The sequence below is a fragment of the Eleutherodactylus coqui genome, chromosome 1 (assembly GCF_035609145.1).
Source record: "Eleutherodactylus coqui strain aEleCoq1 chromosome 1, aEleCoq1.hap1, whole genome shotgun sequence".
Taxonomy (NCBI): domain Eukaryota; kingdom Metazoa; phylum Chordata; class Amphibia; order Anura; family Eleutherodactylidae; genus Eleutherodactylus; species Eleutherodactylus coqui.
This window is the reverse complement of record NC_089837.1, coordinates 82,780,990-82,804,285: the sequence shown is the minus strand read 5'-3', so window position 1 is coordinate 82,804,285 and position 23,296 is coordinate 82,780,990. Positions and strand designations below refer to the sequence as shown.

The following is a 23,296-nucleotide window of genomic DNA, read 5'->3' as shown; positions in this document are numbered from 1 at the left end:
TGTAGGTCCCTTAGCCTTCTCCTGCAGCGGTGGAAGCAAGAGCTTGTAGTGGATGGATTGTGTTGGATTATGGTCTATGCTCAACTGGGTGGCTGAGAGAAATCAACGCCTGGCGGCTGCACCCAGTCATATGTTGTAAGCGCGCGTATGTAACAATAACCTTGACATTTTCCATAGCTCTATTGTTTTCTGATACACAGTTGCACCAGTCGAATGGCCTCTCCAAGTGTCAGCAAAGAGTTTGGGAAATCTCACAAATGGCATACCCAATATCAGCTCTCATAACAATTGAGCAGTGACAGAAGGAAGTCCTGTTCACTTGGAAATCATAAGGAGGCCCTGATGTTGACTAGACCTAGACCCAACATCTAGAACTGAATTTTAAATTCCTCAAATACCTCCAACAGGTCAGATCTTGATGATTTCCTTGGCATTGCAGAAATTGTTGTAACATTTGTCAGTGCCTCAGAAATGACCATTATTGTTTTTTCTATAGTAGATCCTCCAATGATGAACCATTGGGAGTACCGCGGACTGGAGTTGAGAAACGCTAATCTAGAATTTGTTGTTAGCCATTTAGTCCCAGTAGTAAAAAAGCATTTTGTTACTTTGTGATAAAGCAAGACACTTTTGTTCCCAAGGTCCTGTATCGGGCACGGAGGACCGTCTAAGGCCAGTTTCACACGAGCACAATAATGTGCCTGTAATAAGGATAAGTATCTTGGCCTGACCACAGATCTACTGTTCCGAACTCAGAGAATCACAGGCATCTAAAACTAGCCTTCGGCTGTATTCACATGCGGGTTAGAGCTTTCCTGTGAGTCTATTGTCTTTGATGCTCAGAATAGTGTAGCATACCAGTATGATTTCTGACTGATCCATTATAAATAAGTAGCCCTGGGATCCAGATGCTAAAAGGTTGCCATCGAGCCACTTTACCTTGGCATGCGTATTTAGAAACCGGGATAGGACAGCGAACCGAATCTTTGCCTTTGGAAGGATAACCTAGATATGGCTTCCATAGTAGTTATACCTGTCCAGACAAAGGCGGTTAATCCTTGAGGAATTGTTTGGATGTATAGAAGCCCAACCTAATCGGATTACTATACCGTCATACTGGTCACACAGTTTGGGGACGGGGTCAACAGGAGACACAGATAACAAATACAGCAATAGAATGTAAAATGCTGTACATTAGTCAAACAACATAAAAGCAATGTACATTGAGCACAAGCAAATGTAACAAAACTCAGTTCATTACATCATATATACAGTAGTACAAGTGGCAAGTCTGAGAACACTTATGCAGTTATCTGACGGCGATGGAGGAATAATGACGGTACAATGGACACTTACAGTTGTTCTAGAGAGGCAAGTCCTCTAAAAGCTTGCCTGTCAATGGACTGGATTTCATTCTTGTACAAATAGCTGAAACAAGAAACAATCAGCAGGATTAGTAAAAGGGACACAAGGAGCAATGCACGAGACAAGATGAACGAGCATGAAAGTTACTGGTCAACCTAATGGGATGAAACCTATGAAGGGTGAACCAGAAATGGAGAATGTGGCCATTTGGCATCCAATTAACATAGATGACAAATATATTGTAATAAGGAATGTAATAGTGTTAACACCCATTTACCCCATTAATAAACAGTTATATAAAAAGTCATTCTGAGGATCTCTTTTTCAAGTTGGTTCCGAGTCCCAACACAAGTTTGGACTCCAAGGGCTCATATGGGCGTATGTCACCCATGTATTATGCAGGTATTTTTCACACGCGTAATACACAGTGCGAAAAGCCCATTGATTTCTATGGAGCCACTCATTGCTGTGGGGGTTTTTTCATGCTTGTGAAAAAATGCAACATGTCCTATTTTGGCGCCTGATATACACCAATATGCGGATTTAATACACACAGCAAATATGCATGTACATGAGTATTTGCTGTGTAGTCCATAATACGCGTGTAATAAGTGGGACACATACTCCCCTGTGAGGGAGCCCTTATTGCCACCACTGAACTCTTTATACAATAGGTCATTTTCTGATGACACTTCCCTTAACTTATTGACTCGTTTCTTTCACTGTGCTAAATGTAAAGCATGCTTTTATGATAAACAGTTTTTTTTTTATTTCAATGTGACGACCTATATTTAATTTAAGTTTAAAATCCTGCATCTTCCATATTGACCAAAAAGGCTGGCTGCACACAGCCGTGACGGGCTCCGCAGCGGAATTCCACGGCGGAGCCCGTCACGGCGCCCCCCAGGAGACCCCAAACTTACCTGCGGATCCGGCGTCCTCGCTCTCGCATGACGCTTCCCCGCCCACCTCCGCTGCGTCATGTGACACGCCGGCCACGTCACATGACACACCCGGCAGCGTCATATGACACTACGGCGGTGGGCGGGGAAGCAATTACACGCTATCTTCCGCTGTGCTACAGCGGAAGATAGCATGAACGGACGGCTTCCATTGACTGCAATGGAAGCCGTCCACGCGTACACCCGCGGCAAATAGAGCATGCCGCGGGTGAGGACGGGTGAATTCACGGTGCAGAATTCCGTGATGGAATTCCGCACCGTGAGCCCTGAGCTATTAGGTCCTTAGTCTGACATGTCCTGGTCTGTTAAGAAACATTTTCATCAGTCCTCTCATTATCATCACAAGTAGAATTCCAATAAGAGGCAACATCAATAAATCAAAACAGGATCCACCATTCACAAAAAGCGATGGCCATATCTCACCCCCTCCTCCTCCCTGCACAATGACCTCTGCATGTCACAAAACATGCCTAGAACACTGTCCCACAGACGTCAGTGGGTCAGTTCCTGTGTATTGTTTCCTGCTGTCCAGGTGGCTACGGTAAAGCATCCCTCTGTATGATGGTTGCCCCCACCCTCCCCTCCTGTAGTCATGCACAGGGGAAAAAAGGCAAACAAATAAAAATTAGAGAATGTAACTTGCTTCACCAACTTGATAAAATAACAGTTGATACATTACCTTTAGAGCATTAAGTACCCTTTAACATGTTCTTTAGGGGTAGATCACACATCACAGTATAATCAAGATTTTTTGTGAAATTTTGCATATTGCAACTTGACTACAACCTGTGAATTCATCTTCAGAGATTATGGGGGGGGGGGGGGGGGGGTGAGATATAGATTAATTTTTCAAAGCTTTAAAATGGACAAGTATGAATTGCTAATAACTTACAATTCCCAAGTAAGACACAAAAGGGCATTTTTTTTGCAAAACGTCACACTTAAGGAATGGAAAGCAAAAAGCCCACAAAGAACATCGATTGCAACACTCTGAAATAAGCTCAGGCTCTGTTCATGCTGTCCAGGTTCCTTCTGATGGCCACATTAGTGTAATATGATACACTGCACTTTTTTCCTTCAACAGCTGGAGAGAGGAAACTCAAGTGACCCATCATTAGGTAATGGATTTATCATATCTCTTGTTCCTGAAGCCCCATGACGTGAGGGTAAAGTTTCTCCATAGGGAGAGCACCTAGGTTATCTCTGTGATGCATGACTATCTTTTCCTTCTGGAGAACACTCAGGCTTTGGCTTTTATTCCCAGTCATGTTGGAAGGTCTGACACGGACTTGCAGGAAGGCTGCCTTCTAATAGGTGGCGCTGTAGAGACATTGTTCCATTTTTCTATTTGCATTAATTTTGCAGAAAAGCATGAAGTCTCCCCACACTTACTAGTTGCTCTCCCCAAGGAGAAACTTTAACCCTTCTGAACAACATTGTCCGGGTACACTTGTTGCACAACTTTTGTGCAGATGTTAAAAGTGAAATTCAACATTTGCATCCAAACTTAACAAAATGAACACTATTTAATGAAATAATAAAATGTCCCGACTGTTCACGCAGCTATCAAATGCAAAATTCCCATCGGTTGTGTTTCTCCTGGCTCAGTATACCATTAGCTTTGTGGGACTATTGAAATTAAATTCCAGATGGTGGGATATCTACATCGAACCCAGGAGAAATAACGTTTTCTGTTCTTTCCCAGAGTGACATCATGTACAGAGCAGAGACATGTGTGGGAGACCAGACTGCAAGGACTCCTCTGTGCTGCCATATGAAGTATGGAGCTGTAGACACTCCATGTGTGGGCAGACGACAGTCCATACTGTAGCTAAAAGAGCAGAATATCTCAAAAATACGCTATACTAAGGCAGGGCTAACATGAGCGCATCAGTATAGCGTATTCCATGTGTGGGGTTTTGCACGTGGAATACTCTATACCAATCTCCCATGGGCAGCCATGTTGCCACTCTCACGAATTGCGTGAAACACGTGCACAAGAAAAATTGCAACATGTTCAATCTTGGTGCGTATTAAGTGTGCATACATGCCAAGATAGCGCCGATGGCCATGCGCTACACAATTTCATTGCATACCGGATGCGTGCCATAAACCTCTTGAAGGTGGCACATTGCAAGATATGCTTTCTGAGCCCGGCCTAAAGAGGATTATGTCCATAATATAGCGTCCAATCAAATATGCCAAAAATTATTTCTAGAAAACCATCTGTGTGAAATCAAAAAAGGCATATAGAGTTACAGTAAGTCCCCCCTAGACCTCTATGTGTGCTATATTACTGGTTCATACAAACTGAAAGACTACAGAGCCATTATACAGTCATGTCTATGAGGCGTTACAGATATGCCTAAAAAAATGGTAATAGTAGGAAAGTATGGGAACAAAAAAAAATAGAGAGGGTGATCACAAGTAAAGAATGCCTCTTTTGAGATGTCTAGAGAGACATCTACTGCGTGTATTTGAACCAAACCTGGTGGTAATACTATCCAGCACATGCGGACGTGATCCATGTGAAAAAAAAAAAAAAGATCTCAAATAGGAGGCATTGCTAGAGCTATTGTTGAGAGGTCTTTTCGGGACAAACTGTGAACATGCGGTTTAAAGACAGACATGGCACAGTCAACAGTGCTGAAAATCCTGTTTCTACTAGTGAGATTTGTAATCAATTTTGTTTTTTCACATGGATGGCTTCTGCATCTCCTGGATAGTTTTATTACCAAGTTTGGTTCAGTTGGAGCCAGCAGATGCCTTTCTAGCCATCTCTGTATAGGGATGCTTTAACCCTTCCCAATCCAATTTTGGATTCAGGGTTTCCTAAAAAGCTCTCTCTTTTTGCTGGTGCTATCTGCTGGCTAAAGCCAGTGTGTGTGCGCCAGAGAGGCTCCAACAGCGGAGTGGCTGGCAGTAGATGGTAAGAATACCCTGTCGGACGTCTTCTGACATTGAAGCTTGTACAGCTCCAATCAGAATGTAGGAAGATGTCAAACAGTGGATTGGAAAGGGTTAATCATGATCACCCTGTATCTATTTTAACTTCAAAAAGGGAGTTCATTTAGGGGTGAGAGCTCTCAATGTAAGTGTTTCCTCCAGCTGTAGAATTCTTCAAGTCGTTGAATTCACAGAATACATTTCTTCATTTCTGCACTAATGAGACCACACATGCAACAAAGACTTTGAAGTCAGCTAAAACATGTAAATAAAGCTTTAGTAAAGCACACACAAACTACAAGGGGGTAACACACTGCTCGGAAACAAGAAGTGCAGATACAAGCAACAGACATTCAGATCCAAGTATCAATAAAATACATGTCAATTGTACAAAACTGGTAAGATTCCACCAACCTCAATCACCACCCATGACTTCTACACAGTCGAGTCACATTATTAAGACCACCTCCTACTTTCGATGTTGGCAGTATGGAGCACATGAAGGACGTGCCGTGTCAGGAGCTGGCTTGGTGGGTATATAAAAGGTGTATGATAGGCTGGCTGCTCACACATAACTCGTTGGCATGGGCAAAAGGGGCGATTTATCAAAGTTGAAAAAAGAGGATTATTGGCTTTCAGGTCAAGGGTGGCAGTATTTTTCAAACCACGCAGCTTGTGAACGGTGGGAGTGCTGCAGTGGTAAAAGAGTATTACGAGTGGACAAATGGTACCACTGGGAATATCAGACACCGAAATTGCAGGAACACGACGTGCCACTGATGTAAGAGGTGAACATTGGCTACGAAGGTGCGCAAGGGTAGACAGATATGCTACGGTAGAGCAACGCACCATGAAAATGAACAGGGGGCTACCAGATGTGTCTAGAACAATTCAGTGAACCCTACTGCACATGGGGCTCCAAAGCAGATGGATGGTCACTGCACCCATGCTAGCAAAGGTGCATTGGAAAAAAAGCCTTAATTTGCACAGCCATATTGGAATTGGACCACTGCAAAGGGTTGTCTTCTCTGATGAGTCACATTTTCTGCTTCATCAAATGGATGGATGTTGGCCTGTAAAGCAAGAAATAGAAAACAAACATCCTGCAACCATTGCTGGAAGCACACTCACTGGTGGCGGAAGAGTTATTGTCTGGGGAATTTTTCTGTGGCATTCTCTTGGCCCGCTCATCTGTGTAAAAGGCACTATGAAGGATTTGATTATGAATCCATTATAATCACATACACCCATAAATGTCATTTACCCCAGGGAAGACAAATGGGATCTTCCAGCAAGACAATACAATATGTAGAAATGTCCGATAGCGGTTGAAAGACGATGACTAAGACTTCCAAATACTTCCCTGGCTCCCTAATTCCCCAGAGTTTAACTCAGTTGAGCCTTTGTAGGACCACCTCGTTCGTCATGTTCGCTCTATGGATCCTCCCTATTGCATTCTTCAGCAACGGTGGGATGCACTGCAGTCAGCATGGCTCCACATACCTGAGACAACCTACCTGCACCTTATTGAGTCACTACTAGCCCGTCTTGCTGCACACGGCGGTTACTCTGGAAATGAGCTGGGGGTCCTACTAATGTGACTAGACCCTGTATAGTTGATCATTTACACTGAATGGTCACTAGAGACCCCATTTAGTAGTGCACTAGACTACTTTTGGTCTTTAGAACAGCAACAATTCATTCCACAAGGTATTAAAATTGCTCTGCAGGAATAGGAGACAGAAGAGTTTCTTGCATTTGTTACATATTACATGGGGTACTGACATCCTCTGAACAGCTAAAAGGAAGGGTCCATCAATTCATGCTGCTTGTAGCAAATTCTGACCTCCCATCAGCATGGTGCAACAGAAATTTGGATTCATCTGACCCGGTGATGTTTTGTCATTGCTTAATTTTTGCATTTTTTTGCCCGCTGGAGTTTTGTCTTTTACTCTGACAGTAATGGCACTCGAACTGGTCGTCTAATGTAATCAATGCTGGCACTTCTGGAACAGTTACACATTTAATCTCTGGATAACCCCTTTAAGGAAATGGAACATGGTAAAAAATGGGAACAATTCCTTCTCTAGTTGAAAAATGGGATTTACTGTAACTATCAAGCACTGATTTCTGCTTGAATGTCTGTATTCAGGGGCGTAACTATAGAGGGTGCAGGGAAGGCGGTTGCACCCGGGCCCAGAAGCCTTAGGGGGCCCATAAGGCCTCTCTTCTCCACATAGGGAGCCCAGCACTATGAATAATGCATTATAGTTGGGGGCCCTGTTACAGGTTTTGCATTGGGGCCCAGAAGCTTCAAGTTATGTCTCTGTGCAGCATGGTTTAGGTATGGGTACGGGTACAGATACACAGAGGGGGGGCCCAGCTCACGTTTTGCATCAGGGCCCCTGAGCCTTTAGTTACGCCCCTGTCTGTATTTCTATCCTTATTTCAGCTGAATGTGGTAATACTATTCATAATCTCTGCAACTCAGTGAGATTTGGACACCTAATAAAAAGTGGAGGGTTATGTAATGTTACATGTCATTTCTTATGAAATTCGTTAATTTAAATTGGAAATATGAGATAATTTTCCAACATTGCGTAAACATGTTTATCCGAATTGCTTTTATAAGACTGCAGTGTAGGGGGATACAAGCACTCCGTGATGTCCTTGTCTAAAACTTCGATCAGTGAGGAAATATCAGGTATTTTTCCCTGTGTTCCAGAGAAAGATGGAACAATACCTCTGCAGCGCCACCTATTGGAAGGCAGCATTCCTGCAAGTCAATGTTAGATTCTTTTTAAACAAGTCTTGTAACAATGATTGGGAATTGTAAGCCAAAGCCAGGTTCTTTACTGTAAGAGCAGTGAGACTATGGAACTCTCTGCCTGAGGACGTGGTGATGGCAAAATCCATAGAGGAGTTTAAGAGGGAACTAGATATCTTTCTAGAGCAGAAGGATATCATAGGGTATAGACATTAGGTGACCAGTGGGTTGTTGATTCAGGGATTCAGGTCTTACAGACAGGTAGGAACTATTAGAGGTTGATCCAGGGATTGTTCTGACTGCCATTAGGGAGTCGGGAAGGAATTTTTTCCCCGAAAGGGCTAATTGGCTTCTGCCTCTTGGGGTTTTTTGCCTTCCTCTGGATGCACAAGGAGGTTGAAACAGGCTGAACTATATAGACATTGTTCTCATTTGGCCTAACATACTATGTTACTATGTATATGACTTACAATTCCCAATCCTTGTTTAAAAGTTCGAACATTATCGAACATTAACTTGCAGGAATGCTGCCCTCCAATAGGTGGCGCTGCAGAGGCTTTGTTCCATCTGCCATTTGCATATTCCCTAGAGGAGCATGCATGGCCTTATAAGTCTCCTCACACATCTTCTAGGTGTTCTCCTTAAAGAGAAACAACTTTTACCCTTCCTGACCCAGACAAAGCACAGAGCAAGATAAATGTGGGAGAACCCCAGAGCAGCCAACGGAAACCTGCAAGAATATAGATATAACATATACAGTTGTAGCTTTTTTTGCATATACTACTCGACTAAAAAGCACGTTTCGATGCACATGGGCAGCATGATCTCCGCCTAACATGTGCCAAAAAGAACATTATTTTGCAAATGTCTGGTCATTAAAATGCCATTGGAGCATGTTGGAGGAGTAGGCCAAAAGCTTCTACACATACATGGTATGAATGGAGCCTACAGCCATATTCCCAGATTCAGGATGCGGTCTGGATTTAGGTATGGATTCTGTGTCTTAAAATCCTGAAAGAACGTGCCAACCTTCCACAGCTAATGCAAATGTCTGGGATATTTTATACTTCATTTCCATGCAGACGGGCCCAAGGTGTGTTAGAGACGGTGTCGGAGAATTTTCTTTATTGATGAACAAGAGTGTGGGCTCCGATTACTGGAATTACACGTCCCGCGAGTATTCTTGATTTAGGACAGAGTTCATTGAATAGTGACTTTGCTGCAGATGATAAAATCCACAGCATGTTAATTATTTGTGCCTAGTAAAGGTGTAGATTAGTGTCAATCAATGGGGCCTAGACCACTCTCATATGAAGCGTATAAAGTGCGAATTTTGGGCATATGAAATACACAGCACTAAAACCTCCCTGTATTTCAATGGGACCTCTCACTAGTATTTTTTGCGCCACGTATTTTATGCACGCCAAAGTCACACGCAGCATGTCTTAATGCACACGTGAATCTGTTGGCACACTCATGGCAGAAGTCTGATTTTCAGTCCTGGATCTGTGCCGTAGATTTAAAAAAAAAAAATAAAAATCTGTGTCGGGTTGGCCATAGGCCAAACCTGAACATGTAAATGTAGCCCAAGAGCTCCTTCACACTGGCAAGGGCGATATCGGGCCATGATTCATGGTCCAATATTGCGCGCCCCACCAAGTGAAAACCTCGGTGATGCGGGGCGGTTTCATGTGAAGACAGCCTCGCATCACTGCAGGGATTCCCTTCATCCCCGCTGCAATAGAGTTCTCCCTTTACTTTCAATGGGGCCGATGTTGCTGGCCCCCATTGTAAACAATTGGCGATATCGTAAAAAGACAGAACATTCTCAGATTTCTTTTTCCACGCAACATGGCATGAAAGAAAACATCACAAATGGGAATGAAACTATTGAAAACCATTGGTTTCATAATCATGCGTTTTCACTGTCTCACATCGCGCTAAAATCATGTGATTTTCTCGCCAGTGTGAAGGCCCCCTAAGGAATAGGTACAAACTGAGAATGTTTTTCAGGTTGCTCCACTGCTGCAAGGCGACAGTGCTGGATACTAAGCTACCAAAACACTAATATAGCCTTGGACTAAATGGCACAAAGTTTCACACTGCATTCAAAAGCCAGAATGAAAAGATCTACCATATAGGCGCCTTCCCCGTAGAGGAGTGATGAAGTGTAGAGAATTGTGGAGTCCCTGCCGTAGAAGCAAATGGCTTTCATTTTGTGATTGCAATTATTGCGATTCCTAGAAATGCTCCATTAAAAAAAAAAAAAAAAAAAAAAAAAAAAAGGACAAAAAGCCCCACTGAATGAGAGTCTGTCGGAAAGTTGTACACCCAGCCCACATACGAGGCATACTAGAAGTTCTTAAGGAAGGAGAAGTTACATTCCATGTACAATGGTATTTGTAGCTAACACTTAAATTTTGCTTTAATGCAGTGGGAACAGAAACCACACTTCCTGCCCAGTTATCCTTGGCTTCCACAATATGTTCCACTCGTTCCATATCAGTAGGTCTGTGACTGATCAAAACTTTGGATCCACTCCATGTAAAACCAGAGGGACAGCAGCTGCAACTGGACATGATTAGAGAAAAACTCTCCAGCACATGCTACATAGGCTCATTTATATGGAATTGGCACAAATTCCGGGTGAAATACTCAAAGCTTGTTTACATAAATTTTCTGTGCACGTTGTAGCCTACAAGTACATATTTCCCATATTAAATGTAGTTATAGACATTACTGAAGTTGTGGGGCAGAGGATGATTACGACTCTTATATTGGAAAGGTAAGATAACCCGAACAGACAGGAAGAGGTCCAATAGCAATTCTACAGCCGACGTCAAATAAGTGTCCACTCTGTAGGCCACCAGGCAACCACCAACCTGTTATCCAAGACAGCAGACTTCCTAAAGAGAATCGGTCATGAGAAATTACCATTACTCTTTACCATCAACCATTTGAGGGGGTTGTAAATATACACATACTTCTCTGTCCGCTGTCTCCAACACCATGTTGTCTCGCTACTTAAAATGAAAATGCTCAAAAACAGAGCTTCTTGTGTTTCGGCCATCTACTAACCCAACTAAACCGAATATGCCTATCTCAGATGTGTAGTACTACCATAACTCTTCGTCAGTGCGCCCGGCGTCTTGGGGTCATATGCAAATTTGATATTTCCTTCACTCCCCAAATTTATTCTCTTGCTCGCTCATGTCACCTGCACCTCAAAAAAATCTCCAGAATCTGCCTGTGGAAACCGCAAAGTTGCTTACTCCTGCGCTTATCTACTCAGCATAATTACTGCAACTTCCTTCTGATAGTCATTCACTCAAACTCTCCCCAATCCATCCTGAATATGGCAGCCGGGCTTATTTTTATGTCCAGCTACTACTCTGATGCCCCAATCCTGTGTCAGTCACTGCAATGGCTGCCCATCAAATATAGAATAGGATTTAAACTCACCCATAAAGCTCTCCACAGTGCTGCACCATCATATATCTCCTCCCTCATCTGTTTACACCCCACCCGTGCTCTCTGTTCAACTAATGACTGTTCCACTTTAATCCAAACCTCCTACTCCCACCTCAAAGATTTCTCCAGAGCAGCAGCAGTTCTCTGGAAGGAGCTACCCTAGACAATCAGGTTAATTTCTAACACCCTCAATTTTAAGCATGCCCTGAAAACAATATTTTTAGGTAGGCCTACCATAGTCCTTAATCTATCTCATCCCCATTTACCCTGCTTCTACACTCGTACTTAGAAACTGGACCACTATATCCCCCACTCCATATATCCTATCGCACCTGTTACTTTTTAGATACAAATAAGACTGGTGATCGTCTCATACAGCTGTATGTATGTATGTATGTATGTATGTATGTATGTATGTATGTATGTATGTATGGCCCTTCTTTTTGACTGGATTGTACAGCAAACTTTTATAGCTTGCGCGGTACTCTCATTTCTTAGTCTGCTAGCTCTTGTGAGCAAGACCCTCACCCTTTTGTTCAAACCATCCATCGGTTTAATACTGTACATTATATCTTATCCTATGTATGTTATAAAAACGGATTTGTAATGCTCTGCAGAATTTACTGGCATTATATGAAGATCATTATTATTTTCTATTCAAACTGCTACTGTGCTCCCAAAATTGCTATTTTTTTTCTGGCTTGCTCAATATGCAAATCCACTCCAAACCATCTGATTGGTAGTCCAGTAGCTTTTATTGGTCAGGGATCTCCCCTTTAGTTCTCTAAATCCCTACATCTTCAACTCCTGCTTGTGACGCACAGCTGAGACTAAGCGTTTGAAGCACAAGATATGTCACTCAGCAAGGCGTAGGGTTTTCGAGGATCAAGAGGAAAGACTAGTACAAGCCAGTGAACCGCTCAATGGACAATCTGGAGTAGATTCGCATATCGCTCACTGGACAAAAACAGAGGTTCTAGAGGCATGGTGGCAGTTTGAACAGAAAATGTATGTATGTATGTATGTATGTATGTATGTACTACTCTTTATATAACCTACCAACAGTTGGTATAGCCTTCCTGTAACCAAAACATTTGCTAGAATGCCTTTGGAAATACAATATGAGCAGAACTCACACAATGTTAAAGCAATTGTCTCCAGAGGATTAATGTAACGTGTGTGGCCAGTTTATGCAGAATTAAGCAGGATTTTGTCTTTTACTTTTAATGCTGAAGATTTGTAAAAATTACTTCGTCTGTACTAAATATTTCCAATTTGAGAACACCCAAACACAGGAGAGCCAGGATATATGACGACTACTAGTGTACATGCAAAGTTGTGTCTCCCATTAATCCGCTAGTGATCACAGCCATACCTATTCTATTATAATTGGTGTTATGAATTTATTAGTTACTGATCTACAAAAATAAATAAAAAAGTCTACAAAAATGAAAAAAAAAAAAAGTTGATTTATTAGATGCACAAGCAGTCAGGAGAGCATGGTCCCCGGGATCCATACACACCGAGGTGGCCACTTCCAGGAAAAGAACAGATGAGAGTGGTGGTCTACCCAATGAAGTCTACTGTTGTTTGCTCATGCTTGGTTTTTTCTGTAACTTTGCTAAAGAGAAACACACTCCATTTACACTCCACCAGGATACGGCCAGAGAGAAGCTCATTATTAGGATCTTAAAGGTTTTATCATTCATTTCCCCAGCCAAATCACTTTTGCCATCCTTCACAATTAACAAATACAATAAAAGAAAATGGAAAAAAAAACACAACTTACAGGTATTTCAGGTTCTCTAGATCTTGAAATGCTCCACTTGGAATCCGTTTAATCTGATTGTTGTTTAGAAGCCTAAAGATAAAAAGTAAAACAATTCAATATAAAGGGAAAAACACCTTGTTTTAGTTGTGATCTCTGAGGCCTTCGGCCATTATTTTAGCTGTTCCATAGTAGCTTATTGCTGCATTTCCACAAAGTATAGATTACACAATCTAAAACGTACTAGAACCAAACTTTCAATTTAACCCCTTAGTGACGGCCCTATCGTAAAACTACGTCCTGCTGTTGCAGGACGTGTATGGAGGGAGGTAGCGGCGCTATCTCCCTCCATACAGCGCGGGCATCAGCTGATTATTACAGCTGACACCCGCAAGCAATAGCTGTGCTTGGCCGTTCGGCCGATCGCGGCTATTAACCCTTTAAATGCCCCGAACGCTGTTTGGGGGTCCCGTACGGCTCCCCCCCCCCCCCCGCGGTGAGATCGGGGGAGCCGTGCAGGTGTCATGGCAGCCGGGGGCCTAATGAATGGCCCCAGGGCTGCCTTAGCAGACTGCCTATCAAGCCATCCACACAGGGTGGCTTGAAAGACTGCCTGTAAAAAAGCAGTATGACGTAATGCTATAGCATTACGTCATACTGCAGGAGCGATCAAAGCATCGCATGTTAAAGTCCCCCAGGGGGACTTCAAAGTAATGTAAAAAAAAATAATCAATAAAGTTTTTTTAATTGTTAAAAAAAAAAAAAGTTATAAAAGTTTAAAATCACCCCCCTTTTGCCATATCCATTATTAAAAAATCTAAATCATAAAATAAAAATATGTATTTGATATCGCCGCGTCCGTAAAAGTCCGATCTATCAAAGTAGTGCATTATTTTTCCTGCACGGTGAACATCGTCTGAAAAAAATAAAAATAAAGAACGCCAGAAATACACTTTTTTAGTTACACTGTCTCCCAGAAAAAATGCAATAAAAAGCGATCAAAAAGTCATATGTATTCCAAATTGATACTATCGGAAACTTCAGGACATCCCGCAAAAAATGAGCCCTTGCTCAACTACGTAGACGGAAAAATAAAAAAAAGGTATTGCACGCACAAAATGACCGCTGGAAATAATTGAAAAAAAATTAAATATCTTAAAAAAATAAATAAATAAATGTACTACAGCAAAAAAAAATACTATACAAGTTTGGTATCGTAGCAATCGTACTGACCCATAGAATAAAAATATCAGGTCATTTTTGTTGCAATTTGTGTGCTGTAGAAACAGGACACACCGAAAGATGGTGGAATGTCGTTTTTTTTCCATTTCTCTCCGCTAAGAATTTTTAAAAAGTTTTTCAGTATATTATATGGTACAATAAATAGTGCCATTGAAAAATACAACTCGTCCCGCAAAAAACAAGCCCTCATACAGCGACGTCGATGGATAAATTAAGGAGCTACGATTTTTTAAAAGGGAGTAGGAAAAAACAAAAATGGAAAAAAGCAAAAAAGCTCCGTCACTAAGGGGTTAAAGAAAGAATAGCAAAATTGAATGTGCAAGTGGTGAAATTTGCAATATCACCATCTCTGTTTGCACAGACAATTTTAACCAGATGCCACCGGTCGCGATCATTAAGCACCTGTGGGCGGGCAAAGAGTTGTCCATTGTGGGTGGTAATGCCTTCAATGATTTATTCCTGGTACATATGTGACGTTGTGGGTTGAGGATTCTTAAATGCCCACACCTTCAGAAATGGCATGTCCCATCTGCCTGAGACCCATTATCATGCGTCATTCAAATTCTTTATATTGCCTCTCCGGAGGCCGCCCAGAGAAGATCACTTCCTGCTTACAGGATTCATAAATCCCACTTCCAGGAAGCGAATGCTTCTGATTGGTTCATTGAGCGCTGCTCAGCCAATGTGTTGGCTGTGATTGGTTAATCGAGCACTATATTGATTGGCTGAGCAGCGGTCAAAGAACCAATCACAGCTATCACGTTGTGCAGACGGGATTTATGATTGCCCTATCAGTGCGTCAGAGCTCCGGAGAGCAGCAGGATCGATCTGGTACTATGGCATTCTGAATCAATCTCTTTAGCCCAAATTTGGTGGCATTTGACTATGCTGCCAAGTCTACCGGACATCTACTGTTACTAATGCATGCGAATTGTACAACATTAATTATTTGAGGACCCAGAAAGGGCATATGATAGAACAGTGCCACCATATATGAATAAAAAAAAGCCTTCTGCCAATTAATCTCTCCAACAGGTGGGGTACATTTTTGCTAGACAAGATGGGGCGAGGTATATAAAAGTTTCCTTGACCCTTTTGGGTGGTTTAGATCCATTGACTCTTAACAGGGTGCATCAGATTCTTCCACGATGTGCGTTTTGTTGATGGAAAAATAGTGCTGTATGTACGGCTTTAATCAAAAAGTAACATTCTGCAATGAAGGCTCTTAACTGAGCCCCTGAAGCAGATGTGGACAAAGCCTAACGCAGTCAACAATCCACTTCAGAAAGATCCAAAAAACAAAGCCAATCGGCCCCCACCTTAGTATGGATGTTTACAGATTCTTTTATGAGCAGGATTTAGTTTGACTTGAAAATGAGGGAAGGGAAGCAGGAATAATACTCATTTGGCAAAATAAACTTCATCCAAGTATTTCTTAATATGAGCGCAGAAGAGAGCTCTGCTTACTGTGCGGAGAATAAATGCTGCCTTCATCTAGGGGTCTTATAAGTTATTGCTATAGAAAAGAATTATTACACTTCCGGCAATGTCCTCTAAGTACAAACCCAGAGAACTCATGAACTACTGCAAAAGGGATGTTCAGCATGAGGACACATACACAACTTCTATTACTTATGCTTGATCCAAATCATTGCATTCTGCAGCTGCAGTCCCCGAGATCTGCTCCCAGGGACCCAAATCCTGAAGAGCACATTTAGTTCTTAGTGATTATTTTGGCAATGTTCAAATACTGTGAATGGATAGAGTTTGAAGCCCTGAAAGGCTTTGTACACCTCTGCATTTTTTTATCAATGTGCTTTTGGAAATTAAGACTAATTGTTTTTCATTCAAAATTTCAGATTGTTTGATTTTTATGTTTTTTTTGGCAGCAGACTACAGGACTGAAATCTTAGCAACATCTTGAGTAAGCTGAGAAGTTTCTTCTCTGCTTCTCCCTTAACCTGCTTTTCTGTTGTGAATGCACTTTCACTGCCTTTCCACTGAGCTATCACAGGAGAGCTGTATGACAGTACTGCAAGATGGTGGAGGAGGTCAGGAGGACAGAGCAGAAAAAGCTACTATTACAGAGGGCTGTAATTCACTCTAGGTAAGTTTTCTTCCATTATCAACGGTGAGTAAGAATGGACAAGTAGCCAGTGGCGTAGGAAGGGGGTGTGGCAGGTGCGGGCCGTCCTTGGTGCTATCCATGTGGGGAGTGACAGCTCAGCTGTGGCGCTGCCTGCTGTCCGGTCCTCTCCCTCTCCGCTGCTCCTGCCCGCTGTCCAGGAGGAGCAATCTACAGAGGCAGGCATTGTGCTCTTGTCCTCCCTACTCTGGATGGAGGCGGCACAGCTCAGGATGGATCTCCATGACCTCCGTCTCGGACAGGAATAGCAGAAGGTTCTCCCATTGCAGAAAAACCCACAGCACGGACAGCAGCTCCTCCAGTGCCAGGCAAGATAGGCCCGGCAGCAACTCAAAATTGAGGGGTGGAGGGGGGGGGGGGGGGGGGGGAGTGGCTGTGACAAAAAAAAAAAAAAATGTAGGCACTGGGTACCACAGTGCCTTGCTACGCCACTGCAAGCAGCTACTGAGAAAGAGAATGCAAGAGAGAGATAGCTGTGTAGTATTGAGTGGGTGTGGTTATGCTACAGTCTCGAAAGAAGAGAGGAGCTGAAAGAGACCAGCTGATCAGTGCTCGGAATTCTCCACAGCCTGAAACCTGAAAGTAGAAGAGCCTGCAAACCAAGCATAAGGCTTTTTTAAATGCATGAGAAGGAAAAAAATTCTGTGCAAGAGACAGATAAGTCATTGCATAATTTTTTTCTGGTCACTACTAAGTGTTAATCCAGTTCTGGGAAAATAAGTGTGTTCTGAAAAGTATGCCATGAAACAGTTTTATATTGTGATGCTTCTGTTCCGTTTTCCCTGTTATATAGGCTGATATAATGTATATACTGGAGTCAATGGCTGGAAAAATCAGAGCTCAGTTAATGGGGATAGACCAGCCCAGTTACTGAGCAGAACTCAATATCTGTCTAGTGTATTTGTCCAGCTTCTCAGCTAATCCGCTCTATGCTGCTGGGAGGACCCAAAAGTTCAGAAAACTAGTTCTATAGTTCCAGAAGCTTCAGAAGAGTAAGCTTGTGCAGAGTTAACAAGTGCAAACAGCTGGTTAGAGGGAATAACATCACTACAGCCTTATTCTCGGGTCTAAGGAAAGAGGAAGATGCAAGGTACGACCTTGCAGGATTTGTCCTGGGGTCTCAGTGAAAAACCTCGATTAGCATTATGGATTTTGCAGGTAATGTGCAACAGCCAAGCAGAGTGCACTAAAGTGGGGGAGACCAGGGGGGTTAAAAGATGGATGTCACGGGTGGCTCTGCAATCTCTCCCTACAGTGGCAGCAACAGTGTTCTGCTTGGCTGTTGCACAGTGGCACAAATAAGGGTAGTAACTATGTGAAATCTGAACGGTGGTTTTATCACGTGATCCCAGCACTTCAATCTGAACTCTAAGTTGACGATGGTGGAATAACTTGACAGAAGTCCGGTTAGCTTTCCTTAGTAAATTGGGAGTACGCAGTTTTATTTAAGCTTTGCAATGAACAGAATTCACTTTTGGCAGTAATGCAGCAATACAGAAGTTTTAGCAGCACTAATAATGATGCAGTCGATGATCACGTTGAAAACACTAAACTTGAAAATAACACACTTTTTTCAACGCTCTCTCTAATATCCTAGAGGTTACTCAGTAATGAATCCCCACAGTGGTTATAATCTGATGGGTTTACTGGAAGTAAAAGATGCAGGTGTTAGATTGGAGCTTTAATGGCCTCTGAACTATTCCTTGCTTTGAATTCACTGGGTTAGTTTAACAGACTATTTTAGTGGAATGACGACCTTAAACTCTCTTCTCCTCACTGTTGGTAGACTTGAGAGTGGAAAGGACCTCTATTCCCTTGAAGACTTGATGAATCACTGCACACTCTGCTGCACTCCTGACACTCAACCTCCTCCTTCAACGATGACTAGCTGCAGACTCTCCTCCCGACTCCCTCTTAACTCATCCTCCACTACCTCCTCTCTTCCTGCACTTTGCCTAGTGTTTCCCGCCCTGGGCTCTCCCACCAATCAGTGGAGGCATGTCATACAGCCCACAGGCAGTCAGCTGTGGCCAAGCTCTAAGCTTCTAGCTTAGGAAGAAGGGGGAAACCAGGTTTCTCCAACGTACGGCACGTTCTATGCCTCCTGGAAGCACATAAACAGGTGTCACAGGACAAATAAGTGTGACTATTCTGGAGGACCCCCCAAACCACTACAAATGATACTTCTAGCCACCATCTCTAGACAAGGAGATCAGGAAAGTGGACTGCATTGAACGCCACTCTGTATTCAACTGGATGCAAAAATTTTTAAAAAAAGGGTTGTTCTTTGTTAATCCCTTTCTAACTCCTGGAACTCTTTTCCACTAGGGAACATGCACCACAACACCATCTCCAGGAGCAGAGACCAGCCCATAACATCTTGTCCCCCCACCATTTCCCTGTAGTGTAGCCGGGTGGAAGAAGGACATTTGTTACGGTGACACTAGCCTCCCATCCTGGCGCACTACACAGGGACTTAGATATGTGTGCAATCATTTTTAATATACAAAAATATTTATAGACTTTTAAAAAAGATCGGCACAGAAATCAGAGCATGCTAAAGATTTTCAAATCTGCAGCATGCCCATCGCTTTGCAGAAATGTTGTGGATCTTGTCCACCTATGCTATGGATTGGATGAAATTCTACAATATACACATATACACAGTATAATATACCGTGTTTCCCCAAAAATAAGACAGTGTCATTAATTTTTGATCAAACAGGTTTAACTTTTTTTTACATGTCTAGCTGCCTGAACACTATTTAAATTGACTTTATTTAACTGTTAGCAGGGCTTAATTTTGGAGTAGGGCTTATATTTCAAGCATCCTCAAAAAGCCTGAAAAATCATTTTGCATCCTCAAAAATTCTGGAAAATCATGCTATGTCTTATTTTCAGGGAAACAGGGTAGATGTGTTACATGCACATAATGGTGGGCATGGGTAGAATATTGGTGAGTAGTGGCCTCTATTCCACTCCTATTATGGCAGCACCATGTTGCTAGCTTCTGTACTAAGGGTCTGTAGTTAAGAGCCTGTGTTGACCTGCAATGTGCTACCTGGTTACAATGATGTCAATAGGAAGTAGTGAATTTGGTGAAATGTATATTGTTAGTGCGAGACCCTCCGATGCATACGAGAGTAGGGACTCATTGTGGAATAGTCAGTGGAGTAATCACAATCAACTCATTACCTCCCCGTTAAATTGCTTTCTCGGAAACTAACTGTAAGTGAGCCCTCAGCTGAAAGACTTGAAACCACAAAGCTTCTTTGTCTGAGAACAGAGTAAAGTTGAGTTGCTGCCTTGAAGCGCTGTTCCATAGCATGCCCCACTGCATGCAGTATAACGGACTGAATGCTTTTATAGGAAAACTCAATTGTGAAATGTAACCTCTGTCTGAACTAAGCAATTATAATATAGTGCAAAACACTGACAATGTTTGCACCATATGCAGATGCAGATATGAATGAGAACCTTCACACTAAAATTTCCCAAGCAAGGGGGTTGAAAAAGAACACTATAAAAGAAAAAAAAAGCCTACAGTGTCATATTATAAGAATTTTTAACAAAAAACAGTCATGGTTGCTCCTTAAGGCCCCATGCACACTGCCGGGTCAGATTCTGACTGTGAGATTCTTGCAGCGGGATGCGACCCCGTGTCCCTGCAGTGACATCCCGCTTTCCCGTCCGGCATCTTCTCTCTCTGCTCTGCAATATGCCAGCTGGCACACAGCCGCACATGCGCAGAGCAGAGCCGCTGCGTCAGCGAAGACGTTTCTGTGCGAGTCTTACAGAAATAGGACATGCCATGATTTTGTTACAGTGCAGATTTTCTGCAATCAAAATCATGTCTGTCTGCATAGGATTAATTGCATGCATGCAGTTCTATGGCAGCGTGCAGCGGCGGAAATTCTGCGCAAAATCTCGCTGCGGAATTTCCATCCATGGGCATTAGGCTTTCAGCTTTCCAAAAATGTCTATTTTAGCAAATACTAGTTTTCCCCTTGAAACAACCATTCTGGAATACATTTTTCTTATCTCTGCATTGCGCTGTTCCTTTGCAGGGACATAGCAAAGAGAGGGGTATATGCCCCGGGTGCAATTAAGACTGGGTTGGGCCTGACCCAGTTAGAAGTTAGCTGATTAAGCTGAATACACACAGCGCCTCTAAGTAGCAACTACCGGACAGATGCATCCCGTGTGGCAGGTGGGGACAGCGGTACCTCACCACATTACCCAGCTCAGCTGCAGTGATACTCACTCATCCTCCTCCTCCTCATCCCTATTACTGTCTTACACACTGTGAATTACATTAATGATGCTCTCACACAGATCCTGACCTCTCTCACCACCACTACCAGTTCGGCACTGGGTGCATCTTCCGTCCTCTTCAGCTATCAATAGCACCTCAGAAAAAGGAGAAGCCAGAAAACCGATGACCGAAGAAGGACTGAAGATGCACCCAGTGCCAGCCTGGCAGCACAATGAGTGAGACCAGGAGTTGTGTGAGAGCATCATTAAATGTAATCCTCATTGCAGACAGGAAGTAGCAAAGAGCAGAGGGCATATTTGGCATTTCAGCCGCACTTAAGCAGCACTGCTGATTAGAGCCACCTGATTGCCTCTTCGGCACCACGTGACTACACAGCGTGCACGCGGATTGCCTTCAGCAGCCGTGCACTACACACTACACTTAAGCAGCACGGGGTTAGGGTTTAGGGTTGGGGTTTAGGGTTTAGGTAACCCTAAACCTAACCCTAACCCCGTGCTGCTTAAGTGTAGTGTGTAGTGCACGGCTGCTGAAGGCAATCCGCGTGCACGCTGTGTAGTCACGTGGTGCCGAAGAGCCAATCAGATGGCTCTAATCAGCAGCGCTGCTTAAGTGCGGCTGAAATACCAAATATGCGGGCAGAGGGAGAGGGGGTGGGATGTTATTTCTACTGGTGGCTACAATGGGAGCGCCAATACTGCTACTTGAGGCCACAGGAAGAGTGCCACTACTGTTAATAGAGACCACCAAGACGAGGGGGGCACCAAACAAGCTTTGCCTCAGATGCAGGAAAACCTAGCCAAGTCTCTGCCCTCTGTTATTCCTCCTGAATATTTATGAATATTGTGACATCCGGGTGTTATCATTCCTCTTGTAAAAGGTGTGTCCCTACACAATCTGATACGTCAGCAATGATTGGATAATGTCAGACTGTGTAGGGACACCCCCAACTGGAAACACCCGACACTCAATGTATTCATAAACATCTAAAAAGAACAACAGAGATGACACAATACAGAGTTCTAAGATGCTCTGCAATTACTTAAATAGTTATTAAAACAACTGATTTAAGATAACTAGCTGGGCCTCTTTAAATGGCTTGTCTGGGTTAGAAATCCCCCTTTTTAATCATCATTTTAGTGAATTCTGAAATCGAGGAAGCAGTTCTCTATTCAGAATCCACATCTCTTTTCCAGAGCAGAGAACAGCTTCTCTTGCTCTAGAGCACTCACCAAATCCATACACTGCAGAGACAGCTCAATGGGAACAGTGATGGCTCTGCAAGGAAACTGAACATTTGTTTCCGGGTACTCCTATATCTTTGTTGAAGGAACTTTCTAAAAATAAACTTTTTATAAGTGTAAAACCACTTTTAAAAAGGGCAAATGCTGATTGCTTAGCTGAGCTCCGCGATTCCCATGACGATCTCAAAGAACAGGCATAATGCTCTTCAAAGTTTACACAAATAAGGAAGATGGAACAATACCTCTGCAGCGACACCTATTGGATGGCAGCATTCCTGCAAATCATTGGCAGAGCCTTTATCCAGGTCTTTAGAACAATGGCTAAGAATTGAAAACCAAGCCAGAAAACCATACACAGACATCTGTTTTGGGGCTTTTGCCCCTCATCAGCTGGATTGGCTAATGAGAGGCTTTTGACATGGGTCAGGAGGGGTATCGTCTCCTTAAGGAGAGCACCTAGAGCACCAGCTTGACCCGTACAGGCAACTGTCCCTATTACAGCAATTCACTCGATTTAATAAATACCCCCTTAGTTATAATGATCACGATGGTCTAAAAGTTCTGACATTCATTGATCAAACATGGGTGACCTGTCCTAAATATAGGCAATGCTAAAGTCCAAAACACAAGATTTCTTTCAGCACGCATATGAAGTTAAAAAAAAAACACCCATCTACTTCTATGAGAATGTTTTTTTAAGAATGCTATAATAAAAGTTTTGCTTTTAACTTCATACGAGTGCTGGAAGAAATCTTGTGTTCTGGAATTGGATCCATCCGTGGCTGAGGCGGCTTCCTTCCCTGCACTATACTACTTAGATTCCAGGATCGTGTCCGCTGTGGGTGAGCCGATTTCACTTTTTCTACTGATTATTTCCGCAATGTTAAGGTGCCAGAGAGACCCTTTAAATAATATGAAGAGAGAACCGTGAAACAAAATAGCATGCAGTAATATATACAATATAGTAAATGAATATAGTGCTTACAAGGTGTTAAGATTCTTTAGATGTCTAAATGCACCCGGATGGATATCCTTTATCCTGTTGAACCGCAAATCCCTGCAAAACAAAACAAAGCACATAAGCATATGTATAGGAAGAGTCTAAACTTGAA

At 42.8% G+C, this 23,296-nt stretch overlaps 1 protein-coding gene across 1 annotated transcript in view; it reads right to left on the bottom strand.

Annotated features, from left to right (window-relative positions):
* Nucleotides 1-23,296, bottom strand: part of PXDN (peroxidasin) — a 143,620-nt gene that overhangs the window by 52,438 nt on the left and 67,886 nt on the right. Inside the window, exons 2-4 of the mRNA XM_066597760.1 lie at nt 23,170-23,241; nt 13,301-13,372; nt 1,357-1,428 (exon numbers count right to left, since the gene is read on the bottom strand). Coding sequence (XP_066453857.1) covers nt 1,357-1,428; nt 13,301-13,372; nt 23,170-23,241 — 216 coding nt within the window. The remainder of the gene's footprint in view (nt 1-1,356; nt 1,429-13,300; nt 13,373-23,169; nt 23,242-23,296) is intronic.